Consider the following 18,498-nt stretch of genomic DNA (forward strand, 5'->3'; position numbering starts at 1 on the left):
AACTCCCCTCAACTTTCAAGCACCTCTCGAGCCATGACATGAACAAACGTTTGTACTACTACTAGTGAAAACTCAAAAGCACCAGGGGATTCAACTTTCGCTCAATTGCGAGCCTTGTGCCTCCTCGGATTTTCGCCCCCCCCTTGTCAAACCTGCAATCATCTTTGCATCTTTGTAGATGCAAAAGCTTCCATCGGCATTGCCCGAGGCGGCGTTGCCTGACTTTGCTACAGTGTTGTACTACCTGCGTTTTTCAGTGTTGCTCTCTTCTGAAGCCACGAGCACATTCAGTTTCACTTTGCCATGCGACCCCAACCAATGCAGTTCGTGATGGTACTGTAACTTTTTTTTTTTTTTTTTTTTTTGGCTTTGAGGACCAGCACAGTTTTGGCCTCGGGGACGACGAAAAAAGCAGCAGAAGCAGCTGCAGATGCATGCAGTGCCATGCACTGCTCCGGCTTGACGGCAGAGTCGAGATGATGGGTACCGAGTCAAAAAAGCAACAACCAAAAAAAGTTTCTTGCTATTGCTACTTCCGCCATTATATTTTAAGAGCAGGTATAATAGCAGGCTATAAGCTAGCTGTAAACATATTTTAAAAAGATAAATGAGGAGAGAGAAGAGCAGCGGGCTACAGATTTATAGTCAGCTATAGCACGGACTCCAAGACACCGTGTGTCTATGACAGCTGGGACCATGTATTAATAATATAGTATGTAACTAATGTATAAATGAGCTATTAAATTGGCTATAGATGAATTGGAGCTAGTAGTTGGCTATACTATTAAACTTGCTTTAAGTGTAGCCATGAGTGTTTGGTATTCAACGTTTGATCATCCGTTTTGTTTAAAAATTATTTATGATTAATATTTTTATTGTTACAGGATGATAAAATATAAATAGTATTTTATGCGTGATTTATTTCTTAAATTTTTTAAATAAACGAACGATCAAACATTGAACACAAAAATTTATAACTGCATTTAAATGGGATGGAGGGAGTTGTATATAGTATACGGTATAATTAACTGTGAAGCTGCAGCGGCCATACGGAAGGTATAAAATGTCGCTTTTTAGCGATTTCGTCGTACGTAGGCTAGTCTCCCAAATCTGGGCCAGCATTGTTGTGACATTGTGTGATCTGAATTCCATTTCACGCATTGTTCAGTACGTCATTAGAGACAGAGACATGGATCTAACCAGATCATTAATAATTATGCAATCTGTTTCTCCCTTTCAGTTTCCAACAGACAAAAAAAAAACCCTTATAATCAGAGTTGCAAAACATTGCAGCTTTGTGTGGCTATCTGAAAAACGGCAGTCGCATCGCATGCATGTCACAGCTCTCACGAAGTCGGCAGAGATGCGTACTTGAGGTCTAATTGCATGCAATTGGAGAGAAACGCCAGAAGAGATTTTTTTCTTTTTTTGTTTGTGCAAGACAGGATCATCATCAGGATGGCGTCTCAATTTCTTCAGAAGTTCACGACAGCTTCCGTTATCTAGGGAGTGTTCTGGACCACCACTAATAAATGGCGTTTTTGTTTCTCTCTTGCTTGGCCTAATGACCTGCCTTTTGGTAGCAATCGTTAGGCACAAAACCTTGAGCTGTTCTACTGATGACAAATGGAGAGGAACAGCAAAGACACAGCTAAATGATAGCTATTGAAAATGTTCACTCCTTGTTGATTGTTCTTCTTGAAAAGAAAAAAAAAAAAGGAACAGCCTTGCACTACGCAGAGGAGAACTTAAAATAACTATAGATGAGACTAGTCTAAGTTAATTCCAGTTAACTAAGGCACAATGATATTGTGATACACACAGAGTATAAAATTGGCTGTGGAGAGAACATGCATGCAACACAATGATCATCGCCGATTCTTGAAGATATATCTATACAAAATACGTGTACAATCATGTAGCATGTTCATGGCTCATAAAGAAATTGGGTGAAGTCTTTAGCCTTCAGATTAGTTTTTTTGCCATTGCAGTCTCTACTCCTTGGATGCCATTTTGTGTGATATCAGACTATCAGTAGCTTTCTGATGCTTTCTCCTTTTGGTTTTCGTATAATAGAATCCTTGGTGTCCAATCAGCGTTGCCCCAGCGTATAAGAGAAGGTTCTGCACTGATAGTTGCCGGCCACAACTGCTCATCAACGCATAAACAATTCGGGACACATAACTGTCTGATCTTTTGAGCTCTTTGCTCAATTTTTCTATGGAACTTGTGTTGCCATGTTGGATAGTAGTAGAATAATATAAAATGGTATAGTCATGTTGGGCACAACAAGAACAAGATCAAGAAACTTAAAGAAAGTTAGGCTGCGTTCGTTTGGACGTTTTCCCAGCGCGCTACAGTAACACGGAAAACGGAACGGTTCATTAACACGTGATTAATTAAGTATTAGCTATTTTTTTTTTCAAAAATAGATTAATTTGATTTTTTTAAGCAACTTTTGTATAGAAACTTTTTGCAAAAAAGTACACCGTGTAGTAGTTTGAAAAGCGTGCGCGGGGCAAAACACTGTAGCGCGCTGGGAAAACGTCCAAACGAACACAGCCTAAGTCACAAACCTATCTAGGATCAGCTGGTATTGGCACTAATGTACTGTAGTATCACTTTTCAGAGATGTTTACAACTGAGAGAAAAATGCTTTTAAAAGTTGGTCGGTGTAGGGTTCCTTCCAAGAACTCGGATCCACGTAATCTGCAAAGTTTCGCCGGACCTAATATTAACCAATCATTGCTTCAGTAGCACAAAATGACATACATACAGGTTCCCTTACACATGACTGTGACTGAAACCTGAAGGTACTAGTTCATGCATGTCCAAAACCTGCCAATTCAGGGCACAAAACTACAATCCTTCTGAGGCATCAGCAAACACAAACAATGTACAGTGACCCGATTGCTTGCATGCAGATTGCTGTTCACCATTTCTCATCAGCTAATATTTGTACGAAAATCTGCAGACTGAACAGTGAACATCATACTGCTGCTGAACTGAATCTGTCATTTTCATTGCAGGGAAGCAAGTTACGCAAAGTTCGCAGCGTTGCTCCATTGGTGGTTTGTCCCAATGCAGAATTGCTGATAACCCATCATAGCATGCTGACTCTGAAGAACACAAAATGCTGATGCATCAGCAGCCACTGAGTTTTTTCAGTTGGCCCCATCTCATTGCTGCATAATTGGAACTTCACATATATAGCCAACAAATGATCATTCATTCCAGGAAAGGAGAACAAAACTGTGGCATCACTAGTACTAGGCAAATAGCCACCAAGGTCCCAAAGAAAAAACACTGTACAGAGTGAAGTAGAGTGATTATCCAAGGATTTCCTATGGGTATTGATCAAGACAGTTACAAAAGAATAGTACCTGATACATGTTACCCTCAGGTAAAAACATTTACAACTCCGGACTGGCTTGCGCACTTTTGTGCATGGCTACAAATTTCCTATCTGTAAGTTGAATCATTGAGTTAACATCTACCCTACAAAATATTAGTGAGCTCTATATATGTGTGTATAAAGCTATTTATATTTACGCTACAGCCAGACTACCTCTGTTGGAAAACCATGAGTTCAAGCAGCTCTACCACCAAGATCACTTCCACTGAAGCTGCCATCCATTTTCATACATACAATTGACAGCACACAAGTAGAGTGCCCAACTGCATTTTGCATGGTGTGACAGCCTGATCTTTCTTTGGACAGTTTAAAGTTCATCTACACCTGGAGGCAGAGGTTTCTTGAGCTTCAACACATTTTCAGCTATCTAGCCTGTCTTCTTGAAATGCTTTGTATATAAAATCTTTAAAACGTCTAGAGTACTGCCTTGGGTCCACCGCTGATATTGAGGTTGGGTCATACTGGAAAGATTTGTATGCATGCTCGAGCTTTTTGCTGATATCATAATCTTGAAGTATGTCTATTATCCCAAAATATAATATAGCATCATAATACTCCCCAGTTGGCTCTCCAATAAGCTGTGGTTCCAAATCATTCTTCCGAGCAGTCAGTTCAGCTCTTGCAGGCATGTTTGCTCCGAGCTTGATTTTAGGCCACCTGTTCATTCATAATATTCAGATGTAAGTCACAGGAAATAGTGAAAAGCAAACTGGAAGTGTATTTTCATGGGAAATAATTATTAATTCTATGAGTATCTGTAGCCCTATCTTGGTTATGTGGTTATTTACCACCTTCTGTCCAACTAGTTGATAGTACATATAACCACATCGCAAACAGCTAGCAGGCAAATTATGGAAAGGAAGGAACTGCTAAGGTCCTATGCAAAACAATGCCCTAGAGTAGCCATGAACCAAGTGGACACATTCCAGATTTTGAATTTTTTTTTATTAGATAGTGATTCCAGATTTTGAATAGGTCATATGAGAATGATTACATGGTTTTATATTTAATAGATAATGTCTTTATTAGGTCAATTGCTTCTTCAGAAAGAAGCATGAATATCACGCAATATGTGATGATTTGCTGGTGTGATTGTGAAGCTAGCCCGTCACGACATAAGGTCAAGACAAGCAAACATCACATAAGTATGAATTTTCCATATATAATATTAGGTCACATTTCATTACCACATTTGTAAACGATACAACAGATATTAAATGTTTGGCTTACCTGTTTGGATCAGTGAGACACTGATCCACATTTCCTCTTGAAAGACGAGGAGTAGATATTTTGTTGATATCGTAATCGGTGGAACCTTCAACCAAACAAAAGGCCTTGTAAGGGATAAAATGAGCATGCCCAAGAACTCAAGTTTTATTCATGACAAACTTTGCCTGTTTTTAAGTTTTTTTTTTTTTAACCAACCTTCGCTCAGAAGCTTCTCTCTATTGCCTCTAAAATGTACACCCACCAGAAGACTGTAATCCATGATCTTCTCCTGCTCAAGGAAATCGCAATCCCTGTCCACTTGCCTGCTTCAACACATTTAATTCTATATTAATGTTTTGAAGGAAAAAAAATGATTACATGCCCAAAACTAGAGTATGAGACAATATGTTTTTGCACCTTTGGAACTCATGGAACCATTGCTTCTTCAGTCTAAATATGAAATTCAGATCAAGATCCTTCAGAGTTGTATACTGATCAATCTCAGTTTGTGGCTTGTCAGTTGTTCGGCCAAGAGACGAGCCTTTTAGATCAAAACGCCTATGGATGGAATGATCAGAGCAGAACAGATTTCCCATGATGACAAAGCGAACCTGGGCGGTAATATAATGGTAAAGAGTCAGGGAACACATCCGACAATGTATACGACAAAGAAAGCGCTAAGGATGGATATGAAATACTGAAATATACAGTGAGATTCGTCTCTAACCTTTTTCTGGTTTGCCCCAGCTAATTTAACACAATGTAGACCAAAAAATTTGGTAACTAGAGTGTTCTCGAATGAACGGACATGATTATAGTAAGCAGGAAGCATCTTAAGCAGCATCTGTAATGTAAACAAATTTTTTTTCCTTAATTCAGAATAAGCTTAGGAAGATTGGAAAATGGAAAGCCTAGATAGTCAGCGGATCACAAGGACAAACCTTTACTTCCGATTTCTTCATTGTCTTTATCATGTATCGATCATCATTTGTAAGGTAAAAGAAGCTTCCACTTTTACCAGGAGAAGAGAGCTCACGCAGAGCCTCACTTCCACAAAGGGATAACATATAATCAGCAGCATCCACCTTGAACAACTTGCGCAGCGTCCTTTGATTCAGTTCAGAACAAATGTTGATCAGCATTATGACACCAGAACAAGGGTAAAGCATACAATTTTAACATGGGAGTGATGACCAACCGGAACACCTGAGGGCAGTAATCCTTCCATTTGAAATCACAAGAATTGTGCGGAGGGGTGTATTTTGAGCCTTCTGGAGGGAACTTTGTCCATACTTTTTCCTTTGGGTCAAAAGCCGAGGATTTCAGATCAAGCGTAACTGGACCTTGCTTCCCGACTGCATGCCTGTGCCAACAAGCCATCGATACACACATGGATTTAATCATGGGAAAAAGTTGATAAAAATATGATCTATAGGCTAGCGTGGAGTTCAATCGATTTCGAGCCATAAAGGAAAATGCCATCTTAATGCTGGAAAATATAACATACACTGCAAATCATAATCTGATTAACAACCCAAGAATATCACAAAGCAAAAATTTTATCGAATTACTTATAAATATTCCCCAATTAAAAGCAATCGCAAAACAAAATTTCACATCATTCATAACATACAGGGGCAAAAAGGAGGAGCTCACGCACCTGATCCCGAGCTGCAAGTTGAGCATGAGCTCGTAATTCTTGTGACCCTTGGCGATGGTCTCGCCCTGCCGCTTCGCCTCCCGCGGTGGCACCCACTTGGCGATGCGCGGCGCCGGCGACGGCGGCGCGAGGACCAGCCCATCACCGGCGGCGGCCGCCTTGATGCTCCTCCTGGGGCCCACCGCCTCGTCGGCCAACGCGGCGCCGTCGACAATGTCGCAGGTGATGTCCCCGTCGGACTCCCAAATGCAAATCTTGTCGTACTTCCTGTCGCCGCCGGAGCTGTTGCTCAGCCCCGACGCGGAGCTCGACCGCGCATTGCCCGCCGCCGCCGCGGCGCCGCCTCTGTTGCCGGAGTGATTCAGCGACCTGTGCGGCAGAGACGCGGCCGGCTCGGCGGCTCCGCCCATGAAGCCCGGGAGGTCCCTCGCGAACACGTCGCGGGGGTCGCGCGCCGTCGGGGAGGACGCCGCCGGGGACGGGTAGTAGACGCCCTTCTGCTGGACAATGCCGGTGGCGGCGTCGCGCGTCCAGTAGCCGACGTAGACGCTGCCGTCGGCCCATCGGAAGGTGCCCTGCCCGCGGGGGCACCCGTCCTCCCACCCGCCATCGTAGCGGTTGCCGTTCGACCAGACGAGCGCGCCGCGGCCATGGATGAGGCCGCCGCGCCACTGCCCCGTGTACTCGGTGCCATTGCGCCAGATGTAGCGGCCGGCGCCGTCCTGGAGCCCGGAGCGCCACTCGCCGTCGTAGTGGTCGCCGTTGGCGTAGCTCTTCTTGCCGTGGCCGTGCTTGAGGTTCATGGACCACGAGCCCCGGTACGTGTCCCCGGCGGCGCCGGTGTACGTCCCGGCGCCGTCCATGAACCCGTCCCTGAACTCCCCCTCGTACGTGGCGCCCGACGGCCACGAGAACCTGCCCCTCCCCGTCGCCTTCCCGTGCCGCCACTCGCCCTCGTACATGCACCCGTCCGTCCACAGATACTTCCCGGCGCCGTGCGGCGCGCCGCCGCGCCACTGGCCCGTGTAGAAGTCACCGTTGGGGAGGCCGCGCTCGACGTACCCGCCGTCGTCGCCGCCGCCGGCCGTGGACGCCGACGACGAGGACGCCGTCTCGGGGTCGTCGGCGGCCAGCATCGGGGACACGCGGCGCCTGCTGCCCCCAGGCTGCGGCTGCGGCTGCTGCTGCTGCACCACCTTGCGCACCGTCGCCTCCCACGCCCTGGCGCGGATGTGCTCGTGCATTTGCCGCGCCCGCCTGTCCCGGCCACACCCGTTTCTTGATATATCCCCACACCTCCGGCGCCGCCGCCGCCGGCGCCCGAGCTCCCTGTGGCGTGGATCTAGCACCGCCGGAGGCCGCGGTGGCTCCACGGCGGCATTGCTGGGGGGAGAGCGAGCTCGCGAGATGGGGAGTAATGGCGAGAGGAAGGGATGCACGCAACGCAAGCGAGGAGGAATGGAAGGGGGAGAAGGAAAAAGGGAAGGAAAGCAAAGTGTTTTGGGGTGGAGAGGTTGGGGAAGAGAGGGAGGGAGGATGGAATGAAAGCAAGAGGGAGGGAGGTGGAAGGGGTGTTTTACCTTTAATTTGTTTTTTTTTCTTCTTTATCTTTTGATATTTTAACATGAATTCATGAATGAGTTGATTTTTTTAAGGTTATTTATGGATATAAAATATAAATTATATATATTAAAGAGTTTAAAAAATATTTTAGAAAAATATTCGAACAATTTTTAATATAAATTTAGGAAGCGTGCAAACGAAAATTAATCCAAAATCGAGAATAAAAGATAGAGAACATTTGTGTCATACTCCAGCATTCCTAGGAGAATATGATATTTTTGGTTTTTTTCCTTTTATTCTTTAGGCCGGTCTTTTGTAAAACTTTTAAAGGACTCCAATATTTGTGAACTATTGAATAAACCGATAAAAACCAATAGTACAATACAGATTACTCCTTTCCGAAAAAAAAAGGGGCTGGAGATCGGTAGTTGTGTTGGTGGTTTTTAGTTGTTGGTGGCAGTGTTTGTCTACCAATTAAAGTGTCAAAAGGCTACAGATTTCGGTTCTGCTGTTGTCTCCATGCTTAATTAGCAGTGGTAAGTACTTACCAACTAAACAATCGATCCTCGGCTTAATTTAGGGCTCTGTCTGTTTGTGAGATGGTGGGCTCCTATTCTTTCTCCGAGCTTGCACAACACCAGATGTGAGATATTTAACTATTTACAGCACCGCTCTTATAAATGATAATTAAAAATTTACCGTTTTATTTATATGTCACAGACACATAAAAATCAAGATGTCTCATATTACGAGTGGTAAATTTTTAATTGTCACATCTTAAAAGTGATAAATAGTTAAACGACTCATTTGTCATGTACATGCTTATTTAATTATTAAATGTATGATTTTCTTAAAAAAATACTTCAAAATTGTATTATAATAATTTATTTTCTAGTTTTTAAGCTAAAATTTAATTAATCATACCACCTCGTTTTCGGGAAAAAAGTTTCCAACACTTACTATCAAACACACCCAAAACAGAAGAGTGAAGAGAAGCTATCAGTTCAAAACTACACCATCTCTTCTCCAATTTAGCCTCTCGTGGTCTGAGTGTTGTCTTAGGCCTGGTTTAGTTACCAACTTTTTCTTCAAACTTTTAACTTTTTCATCGCATCAAAACTCTTTCTGAGTGTTGTCTTAGACCTGGTTTAGTTCCCAACTTTTTCTTCAAACTTCTAACTTTTTCATCGCATCAAAACTTTCCTACACACAAAATTCCAACTTTTCCATCACATCGTTCCAATTTCAATCAAACTTTCAATTGTAACGTGAACTAAACACACCCTTACTATCAATTTAGCCTCTCGTGGTCCGAATGTTGTCTTACTATCCATAATTAAAATTTAAAATTAAAATTAAAATTTTTAGTTGATTTTGCTTTGTTTTTATCATGATTTATTTTTGAGCATTAGCTTTTTAACCCGCTAAGATCACAGATTTAAATTTTTTACTTATGAATATTGTTATTACTTAGGACACCTGTGATGTAGAAAAAAATATGGGAAAATTGAAGGTTCCAATCCTATATAAAAACACTAAGAAGCGCCTTTAAACAAATGATGAAATACTATCCTTGAAAATCCTATGAAATGCATAATAGAGATTTTAAAGACAAGTTAGCAAGAGCTCTAACTTTTTGGAAATTTTCTTTGGAGTCCATCTCATCTTAATCTTACGTTTTTTTGCGGTCTACTCAAATGACCGTTCATGTATTTTCATGTGTTTTGCAATTCTCTATTTTGCATTTATATTTTAGTTAAAATTATGTGTTTTTCATATTTCTTTTTTTTTCAATTCGGTGTTTCTCTATTTTGTTTCTTTTTCCCACGGTTTATCGGCTGTAGACCAAACATCAAAGCATTAATTACTAACCAATCGGCCTAGCCTTCTTAAGCTCTTCCTACCTGTGTAGCCTCCATTTGGTTTGTGTTTGGTGTCTTGTCCCTGTTCCTCTGATACCTGCAGGACCATGGATTCAGCTGCAAATATTCAGTAACCCTTGTCATGATATATAGCCTGGTCCTAATCTTTTGACTTGTAGGTCTACCCAGCTGTTTGGTTAAAAGGCTGCTACTAATGACCGGCTTCTGATGTTGCTTTATTTAGCTAATCCAGCACTAATGAAGCTGATCAATCTCATAGGGAGAAGAAAAGAAAGGCGATACACTAATAAAGCAGGGGTATTTATTAGTCAGGATTCAGAGACAGGAATCCCAATCTTCCATGAAAGCGAATCAATCGCCTTGTTAGTTGTTCTTCTGTCATGTAAGGCATGTACCTCCTGTCCTCCAGCTTTATCATTTATTTTAAAAAATGGAGATTAGTATTTTTCTTTGAGCTTCTTCTGACTTTTGGCCAGCACACCTCATCCAAGATTTGATTTTGGAGTATAATTTTACACCAAACGTACAGTGTGTACTGGTTTTTGTTAGAAGAGAAGAAGAAGAAAAAAGAGGACCCAACAAAACCCAGAAAATATGGCACGTTGTCACATTTGACATCCTCGTTCGCTTTCCCAAGAAAGTTGCAATAAGATTACCAAACAAGTTTGATTTCTTTGGTACAAGTATCAGTGGTAGCGTCTCTCTTGACTTTATATCTGTGTTCATCAGCAGACACCATTTCTCATGCGTTTTTGCTGATTGCTGACTTGCTGAAACGGTGATACCGAACTCTCAAAACTGCAAATTAATTGTTGCAGCTGATGAAAGATGCTTCTCTGATGATGCAATTTCAACTCAATTTACCAGCAACTAGCTGCTGCTTGGCCCTGGGTCTCTATCTCTCCAAGACATCAACACAATGCATGCCAAACTTGTGCATTGGAGGATCCTCAGGTCTCCTAGTAATTATCAGTACCACAGAGCCAGCAGTACTGTTGAAATTAATTTCCATCAGAGATCACATAAACTAATGGTGAGATCGCATTAGTCGTGCGTCCAAATAAGTGGTCAGATCTTGATCCATTTCTTAATTAAAGTCTCGTCCTTGCCTGCAGGTAGGTAGCCTAAGCCTGGTCTCAGTTCTGAGCAAAAAATAAGGTAGGTTGCCAGTGGAAAAATATGCTTGACTGGTTCTCTTCTCCCTGATAATTGATAAACTGAACCACCAGTTCTTCCCATTCATCCAACGAACAAACCGACAGATAGATATGGCTAGCAATTAACAGAAACCAAGGTCCAAGTGTGAGGTCAACAATATTGTCCTTGCATTGGCTCACACACAAACTGTAAAGTTGTTATTGTTCTGCTTGTCTTTAGAAGGGCAGAAGTGCAGACACTGTAGCTGTAATGCAATGTTACTCAGACCAAACAGGGATCAGTTAAGTGTACAGCCAAACACAAGGTGAAAAGCATATACTATCTCCATCGTAGTCCGACTATATGTATGGACAAAGCCAAAACGAAGTCTATGTGGGATGGAGAGAGCGAGAGAGACTACAAAAATGTTCGGTAACATAAATTATTTAAGCAATTGACTAGAGCATTTTTATACTACATTTCATCGGTTTTGCTGTTCATTTCAGATATATATTGATCCAACAGGTTGGAGTAGAGAGGTACAACGTATGTTGTTTGTTCTCATTGCCTTCCTATAAATGTTGCAGATCTAGAAAGGATATTGATGACGATATCAAAGCACTGTGCAAAAATCAAAAGGAATAAATAAGGGCACAGGACGTGTCTGGATGGGGGAAAAAATGTACATGAAAACGACTAATGTCATGGACATCACATTGTGATGGGCAAAAAAACAGTTGACATAGATGATGGTTACATGTTTGATACTTTGATTATGCATTTCAGAAAAGAAAAAAAAACGCGCTGACTGTTGTTTTTTTTATAGGAAGAACAGAACTTTACGTCAAAAGATCATCATTACCTCTCGTGTTAGCTTAACACAAGAGTGCAATCACTCTGTGTAAGCAACCTTGTAGAGGCTTGTAATTAGTGCCTCTAACAGCCACTTGCAAACTAATTATGAGCCTCACTTAGTACATGCATGCATGAGCTACCGTTTTATTGTTGTAACAACTATGTATATAAACTCTTGCTGACCAACGCATGTGGAAGGTATGGAACTTAAAATACTTTTGAGAAATTAAAAACGCGAATATTAGGGAAGAATCTAATATCAAATAATTAGAAGGGGTGAGCGTTCGAACCCAGATCGTCTAACCCACCACCTTATGGAGCTTGCCGGAAAACCACTGAGTGTTTCTCAGATACTTTTGAGGAATTGAACTAAATCCTATTGATATCCTATAAAATTTCTGCATTCTAAATTCTGAAGTAGCTAGCCCAAGCTTCCTGACGCATGAGAAGGTCGGTGTGTTGAAACCAATCCTGTAAAACCTCTGATTTCTTCCATATATACATCATCAACCAAACCATAACCTAATTAAGTATACATTAACCAAAATATTTAACCGATGCTAATTACGAGTTATGTGCTTCACTGTTATTTTAGGCTTGTCCTAAATTTAGTTGCTCTTTTAAACCGGTGTACAAGTAGCAGATCATGTATATATGGTGATTAATTAGAAGATCCTTGAGAGATGCCAAATAAAACGGATATAAATGAAACGTATCAAGCTAAGAATCGGCAGGAGAGGCTTAATCTGTGCCATATATAGAGGGGGATATGATCTTATCCCAGAGGTGGTTCACTTGTTGTTTTCCCAGGACCATGAACAGTAATAGCAACAGCCAATTCCATTACCGATTCTTGGCCATAGTGGGAAGCACGCACAATGTGCACCAGTGATCTGTACTGGCGTAATCACATTCATTTTTTTTTGTCTTAATAACAATGATGACGATGATTTGGAACCCCACTGAAAGTAGATAGAGAGGAAACAAATAGGCATGGCCACTAATCACCGTGCTACTATATGTACCTCAACACGTTTTGCAACACATTTATAATCGATCTGACCTAGAACCAATGAGATTGCCAACCTTGTGCGAGAACCCGATTACCCCATATCCCAACCAATTCAACCCAAAAGAGGTCTCAAACGTTAGAACATAGTAAGTGGTTAATTGTAATTTTTTTTATTTAATTATGTGCAAGCTAGGATTCAAACTCAGACCTCTTCATATTATAATCTTATTGTCCGTCCATTTTATTTATTTATCATTCTAGGTTCTCTTAAGTGAAACATATTAATATTTGATAATTAATTTTTTGAAATGTGTGTAGTTTAATAACATATGAATTATATATTATGAAAATATTTTTATGATGAATAAAAATATAAGTCTTATCATGTTAAACTATATGAGTTTATAGAGATTGATGGTCAAATATTAAAATATTTGACCTAAAGGCCTGTTTGGTAAAGCTCTGACTTCTAAATTTATTTTTAGGAGATGGGTTTAAAGTGGTGCTGTGGATCAGTCTAAACCTAACTCCATCTTCTATTTCATTTTGTGAGAACGCTTCACTCAACTCTAGTCCTATTTAAGATGAAGCTGGAACTTTTTGATTAGACGCTTTAGAATAGGTGAAGTTGAAACTGGACTTACGCTAAACATACCTTTATATTCTAACGTCCCAATCGTCCAATCGATCGTATCTCAAAAAAGCACGAAAAAAAACATAAAAAAGAGCAGAGGCAACCGATAAAAAAAAAGGATGCGAGATAGGTTTGCGCTGTACTCCCTCCATTTCAAAATATTTGACACCGTTGACTTTTTAGTGCATGTTTGACCATTCGTCTTATTAAAAAATTTAAGCAATTATTTATTCTTTTCATATCATTTGATTCATTGTTAAATATACTTTCATGTACACATATAGTTTACATATTTCACAAAAAAAAATTTAATAAGACGAATGGTCAAATATGTGCTAAAAAGTCTAACGATGTCAAACATTTTGAAACGGAGGGAGTATCTTCCAAATCTGGCTCTTTTCCAAGGACGCAACACGTACGTACGAGCCCACGCTCACCGCGCCGCGCGCGCCGCGACGGCGACCGCGGCGAGGCCACCACTCGCACACGCGCGCGCCGCGGCGAGCGCTGACCCCCGCCGTCGACGACCCGACCGCGAGTGGAGAACACCGGCGAGAAATCGCCGTCAAGCTAGCTACTTTGGCTGGGAAAGGTGCAGGTGCACGTGATTTGCTGGTAATCCGAGACAAAAACCCGCACCAATTGGACAGCTAGCGAACGCAGCGTGGGTGTGTACTTGTGACCGTGATAATTTCGCGTTGGATCGCGTTCGTTTAGTAGTCATCAGTCTCGTCTCAGTACCAGCCAATGCAAAGTCAAATCCCCAGCTGGAATGCCCCAGTGAGAGATGATCGATGATCAGTAGTAGCTACTCCCTTCGACCTGAAAAGAAACAAATTCATGGTATTAAGATGTGTCACATCAAGTACTAGATTGGTTTTTTTATAAAACACAGAGAGTAGCTGCTAGCATTAGCAAATGCAGAGCTTTCAATGGCGCCCTAAAGTGGCGTATGTGTCCTCAGGCTGCATCATTGACCGATCCGTTGGTTGTTCATGACACACCCCCAATGTAAGGACATATGATGAGCAGCAATGAAACCACTTTCCAGGACGACAGACAAACCATGTGTGGCTGACACCTTCCTCTATCTTACTACTACGATTACGATCGATCTCATTCTCTGCTGCCATGCACCTTTGATGACGATGATGATAATAACCAACTTCACAATTAATTCACAAACAAACCAATCACAATTAATTAAAGATCAATTTGCTGAAGATCCTGTCAGGGTGTGGAGGAGACAGGCGCCAAGACATTGCTCTCAACTTAATCACGTTGCCTGCGCTGATGGCCAGGCCGGTTTGGTGCTATGTCTCCGATACCCCAAACCCATCAGGGGGCGCCATCACGTATATGTTTCATACTGTACGTACGAATGCAGTGGCAGTAGCAAGCAGGGCATTGAAGACGGCTGCTGGTACATGCACGCAGGAACAATGTACCAGTACACCAGTAGCAGTTGGAGATGGACGGAACAGTGCATGCAGTGTAGAGGTAGTAGTAGCTAAGCTAGGTGGTGGGTGATCGTTGTCATGAGGCCTGGAGAGGCTCCACCGCTGCTGCCGCTGCCACGCCCTACACCGCGGGCTCCACGCCGCAATCCGCTGTCCCCCTCATGCTGGTGCCGTTGCCGTCTACCTCGCGCCATCTCTCTCCGCTCTCCCACACCGCACAGCGCACGCCGTCCGTCGATCTGCCGGTTGTCCCCGCGCGCGCCACTGTGATCACCGGCACCCGCGTACGCGACGGATCGATCGATCGCACGACACCATGTATACCACGGTTCTCCCCGGCGCGCAATCGGACGGGAGACGGATAATAATCGCGCCGTTGTTCGTTTGTTGAATGTGGTCTTGATAATTGATTCATAAGTTCAGTTATGAGGTATTTTCTCGGTGCCATAGAAAACCAATCAATTATTAAACATGATGTATTTTAATATCATTTGGATATGTCTCTCTCTAAATTTGTAATACATGAATGTGCCACCTTCGATACTAGGTTGATTTTTTTATAGGACAAATAGAGTAGAAAAAGATATTCTGCTATTGATAATAGAGGTAGTATAAATAGGTAGGGTAATTTTATCATCCTTGAGAAGATACCAAGATATACCATATTTTCTAATATAAAACTAGCATGGTGGCCCGCGCAGATTGCGCGGCTAACATCATTATATTTTCTCTCATATAGTAGCATATATGTTTTCTCATTATATTACTAAAATATATTAAATTGACAACATAACTTTAAATTTCGCAATAACATTACAAAACTACCAATACTACCAATGTGTAATATTGATATTGTATTTTATATACGTGTTATTTATTAATTATTTTTAATATCAAATTTTAGTTATTTGTAAATTATATATATTCCTATATGGACTCTAGACTCGTCTTTAATTTTTTTTTAATTTCGAATTTTCTGTAAATTGTATTTCTATATAAACTCTAGGCTCTTTTTCCAATATTATTTATTTTTATTTCTAAATTTTTATTATTTCTAATTATATTTCTATGTGGACTCTAAACTCATCTTTCAATATTCTTTAATTTTTAATTTTGAATTTTAGTTACTTCTAAATTGTATTCCTATATTGACTTTAAACTCTTCTTCCCATGTTTTTCTTAATTTCAAATTTTAGTTATTTGTAAATTGTATTTTTATACGGACTCTAAACTCTACTTTTAATTTTATTATGTTTATTCCGAATTTTAGTTAGTTTTAAATTCCTATATGGACTCTATACTCTACTCCTAATATTCCTTATTTTTAATTCCGAATTTCAACTATTTCCTAATTATATTTCTATATAAACTCTATACTCTACTTCTAATATTCCTTATTTTTAATTCCAAATTTCTATTATTTCTAAATTGTATTTCTATATGGACTCTATACTCTAATTCTAATATTCCTTATTTTTAATTCCGAATTTCAATTATTTCCAAATTGTATTTCTATATGGACTCTATACTCTACTTCTAATATTCCTTATTTTTAATTCCGAATTTCTATTATTTCCTAATTGTATTTCTATATGGATTCTATACTCTACTTCTTATATTCCTTATTTTTAATTCCGAATTTCAGTTATTTCCTAATTGTATTTCTATATGGACTCTAATCTCCTCTTCTAATATTCCTTATTTTTAATTCCGAATTTCAACTATTTCTAAATTGTATTTCTATATGGACTCTAGTCTCCTCTTCTAATATTCCTTATTTTTAATTCTAAATTTCTATTATTTCCTAATTGTATTTCTATATGAACTCTATACTCTACTTCTAATATTCCTTATTTTTATACTCTACTTCTAATATTCCTTATTTTTAATTCTGAATTTCAGTTATTTTCTAATTGTATTTCTATATGGACTCTAGTCTCCTCTTCTAATATTCCTTATTTTTTAATTCCGAATTTCAACTATTTCTAAATTGTATTTCTATATGGACTCTAGTCTCCTCTTTTAATATTCCTTATTTTTTAATTCCGAATTTAGCTATTTCTAAATTGTATTTCTATATGGACTCTGTTTTTCTTTTTCTCCGATTAATGTGAGAATTTCTAGGCTATGAGAGCGAACGTGGAGGCTCCTTTTTCTATTCCTTTAATAATATAATAGATTTGGTATCTCTAGTAACTAAGTACCTCAAGGTACCAAAAAGTTTAGTTTAAAATTTAGATATCTCAAGATACTTTCTTAAGAACCGTAGAGGTACGATCTACTTCCTCCGTTTCAAACTATAAGTTGTTTTGATTTTTTTTTCGGGTTAAACTTCTTTAGATTTGACCAAGTTTAAAAAAAATTAGCAATACTACAACATCAAATAGTATCATTAAATGTAGATTGAATATATTTTTTAATAATATGCTTGTTTTGTGTTGAAAATATTTTTAATAAATTTAATTAAACTTAAAAGGTTTTACTAGAAAAAATTCAAAATAACTTATAACATAATGAAGCAGAGAGAGTATTAAATTAGGAGAAAAAAAAGCTTAGATTGATTCTACTATCAGCACAACAAAAACCAATATAAAACATGTCTAATTTTTTACGATTACAAAGAAAATGATCAATGAGTGTGTTCCTTTACCACGTGATAAAAAGCTGGAAGCGCGCAGGGGCGGAGCTACATGATTCCCTGGTATTCCTAGGAATACCCAACTTTTTTTTTATCAAAAAACAAGTATACTTCTAGTGTGTGTGTGTGTGTATATATATATATGTATATATATATATATATATATATATATATATATATATATATATATATATATATATATATATATATATATATACATACATACATATGTTAGTGCACCTAAATCCTCAATTCTTCGATCCAAACACAGCCCAACCGGCCTCTTGTGATGCCTCCTACCAACCCGACCCACTCTGTCGTGACCCATCAGACATCAGTTGACCCACTTAGAGCCAGTTTAATAGTATAGCTAAATATTGGCTCCAAATCATCTATAGTCAACATAATAGCCAATTCATACAATAATTACCTATAAACATATACTACATAATTAACGTACGTTCCCACCTGTCATACACACATGCATCTTGAAGTCTGTGCTGCAGCTGGCTACAAATCTGTAGCCCGCTACTCTATCTCTCCTCTTTTATCCCATTAAAATATGTGTATAGCTAGCTTATTAAGTTGTTATTGTACCTGCTCTTAGCCACAACTCTTCTAGACAGCCCCCTCTCGCTCTCCCTCCGTGATCCATCCCTCCCTGGCTCGGCTCCCTCGCGCCGCTTCCTATTTGCAAACCCTAGGTAGCGGCATGGTGAGGCGGCAACCGGCGGCAGGAGCTGAACCGTGCTACCGCGGAGGGGGAGGCCATTGCTGCGGCGGGCGGTGGCCGGCGCCCGACACTCCGCCAAGCTCAGGCGGTCAGGCCTGTTGGTTGCCGGCGGCTGCGAGGGGCAGGGGCGGCCAGCGGCTCAGCGCTTAGACGGGAATACCCAACTTTGAAATCCTGGCTCCGCCACTGGAGGCGCGGTAATCCTCTAACATACTAAATTCATGTAAGCGTGTATCCATATGTAATCGTGAACACCAGAATTTAAACCTCGTAGTCTCATGTACAGTTGCAACTGTACG

General features: G+C 40.3%; 1 protein-coding gene across 2 annotated transcripts; it reads right to left on the minus strand.

Annotated features, from left to right (window-relative positions):
- Nucleotides 1–3,210: 3,210 nt before the first annotated feature.
- On the minus strand, nt 3,211–7,800 carry LOC4344166 (phosphatidylinositol 4-phosphate 5-kinase 6). Of its 2 annotated transcripts, none has more exons than XM_015789847.2 (8): nt 6,285–7,800; nt 5,823–5,987; nt 5,566–5,731; nt 5,352–5,468; nt 5,042–5,235; nt 4,841–4,947; nt 4,646–4,730; nt 3,211–4,072 (listed from the first exon to the last, which is right to left on the minus strand). In XM_015789847.2, exons 1-8 carry the CDS (start codon nt 7,526–7,528, stop codon nt 3,775–3,777), a joined length of 2,376 nt encoding a protein of 791 aa, XP_015645333.1. In that variant the 5' UTR covers nt 7,529–7,800; the 3' UTR covers nt 3,211–3,774. The 2 variants fall into 2 exon arrangements, with proteins under 2 accessions (XP_015645333.1, XP_066168308.1); XM_066312211.1 differs by having other exon boundaries at nt 4,841–4,950.
- Nucleotides 7,801–18,498: the final 10,698 nt, after the last annotated feature.

This window comes from Oryza sativa, chromosome 7 (genome assembly GCF_034140825.1).
Source record: "Oryza sativa Japonica Group chromosome 7, ASM3414082v1".
Lineage (NCBI taxonomy): Eukaryota > Viridiplantae > Streptophyta > Magnoliopsida > Poales > Poaceae > Oryza > Oryza sativa.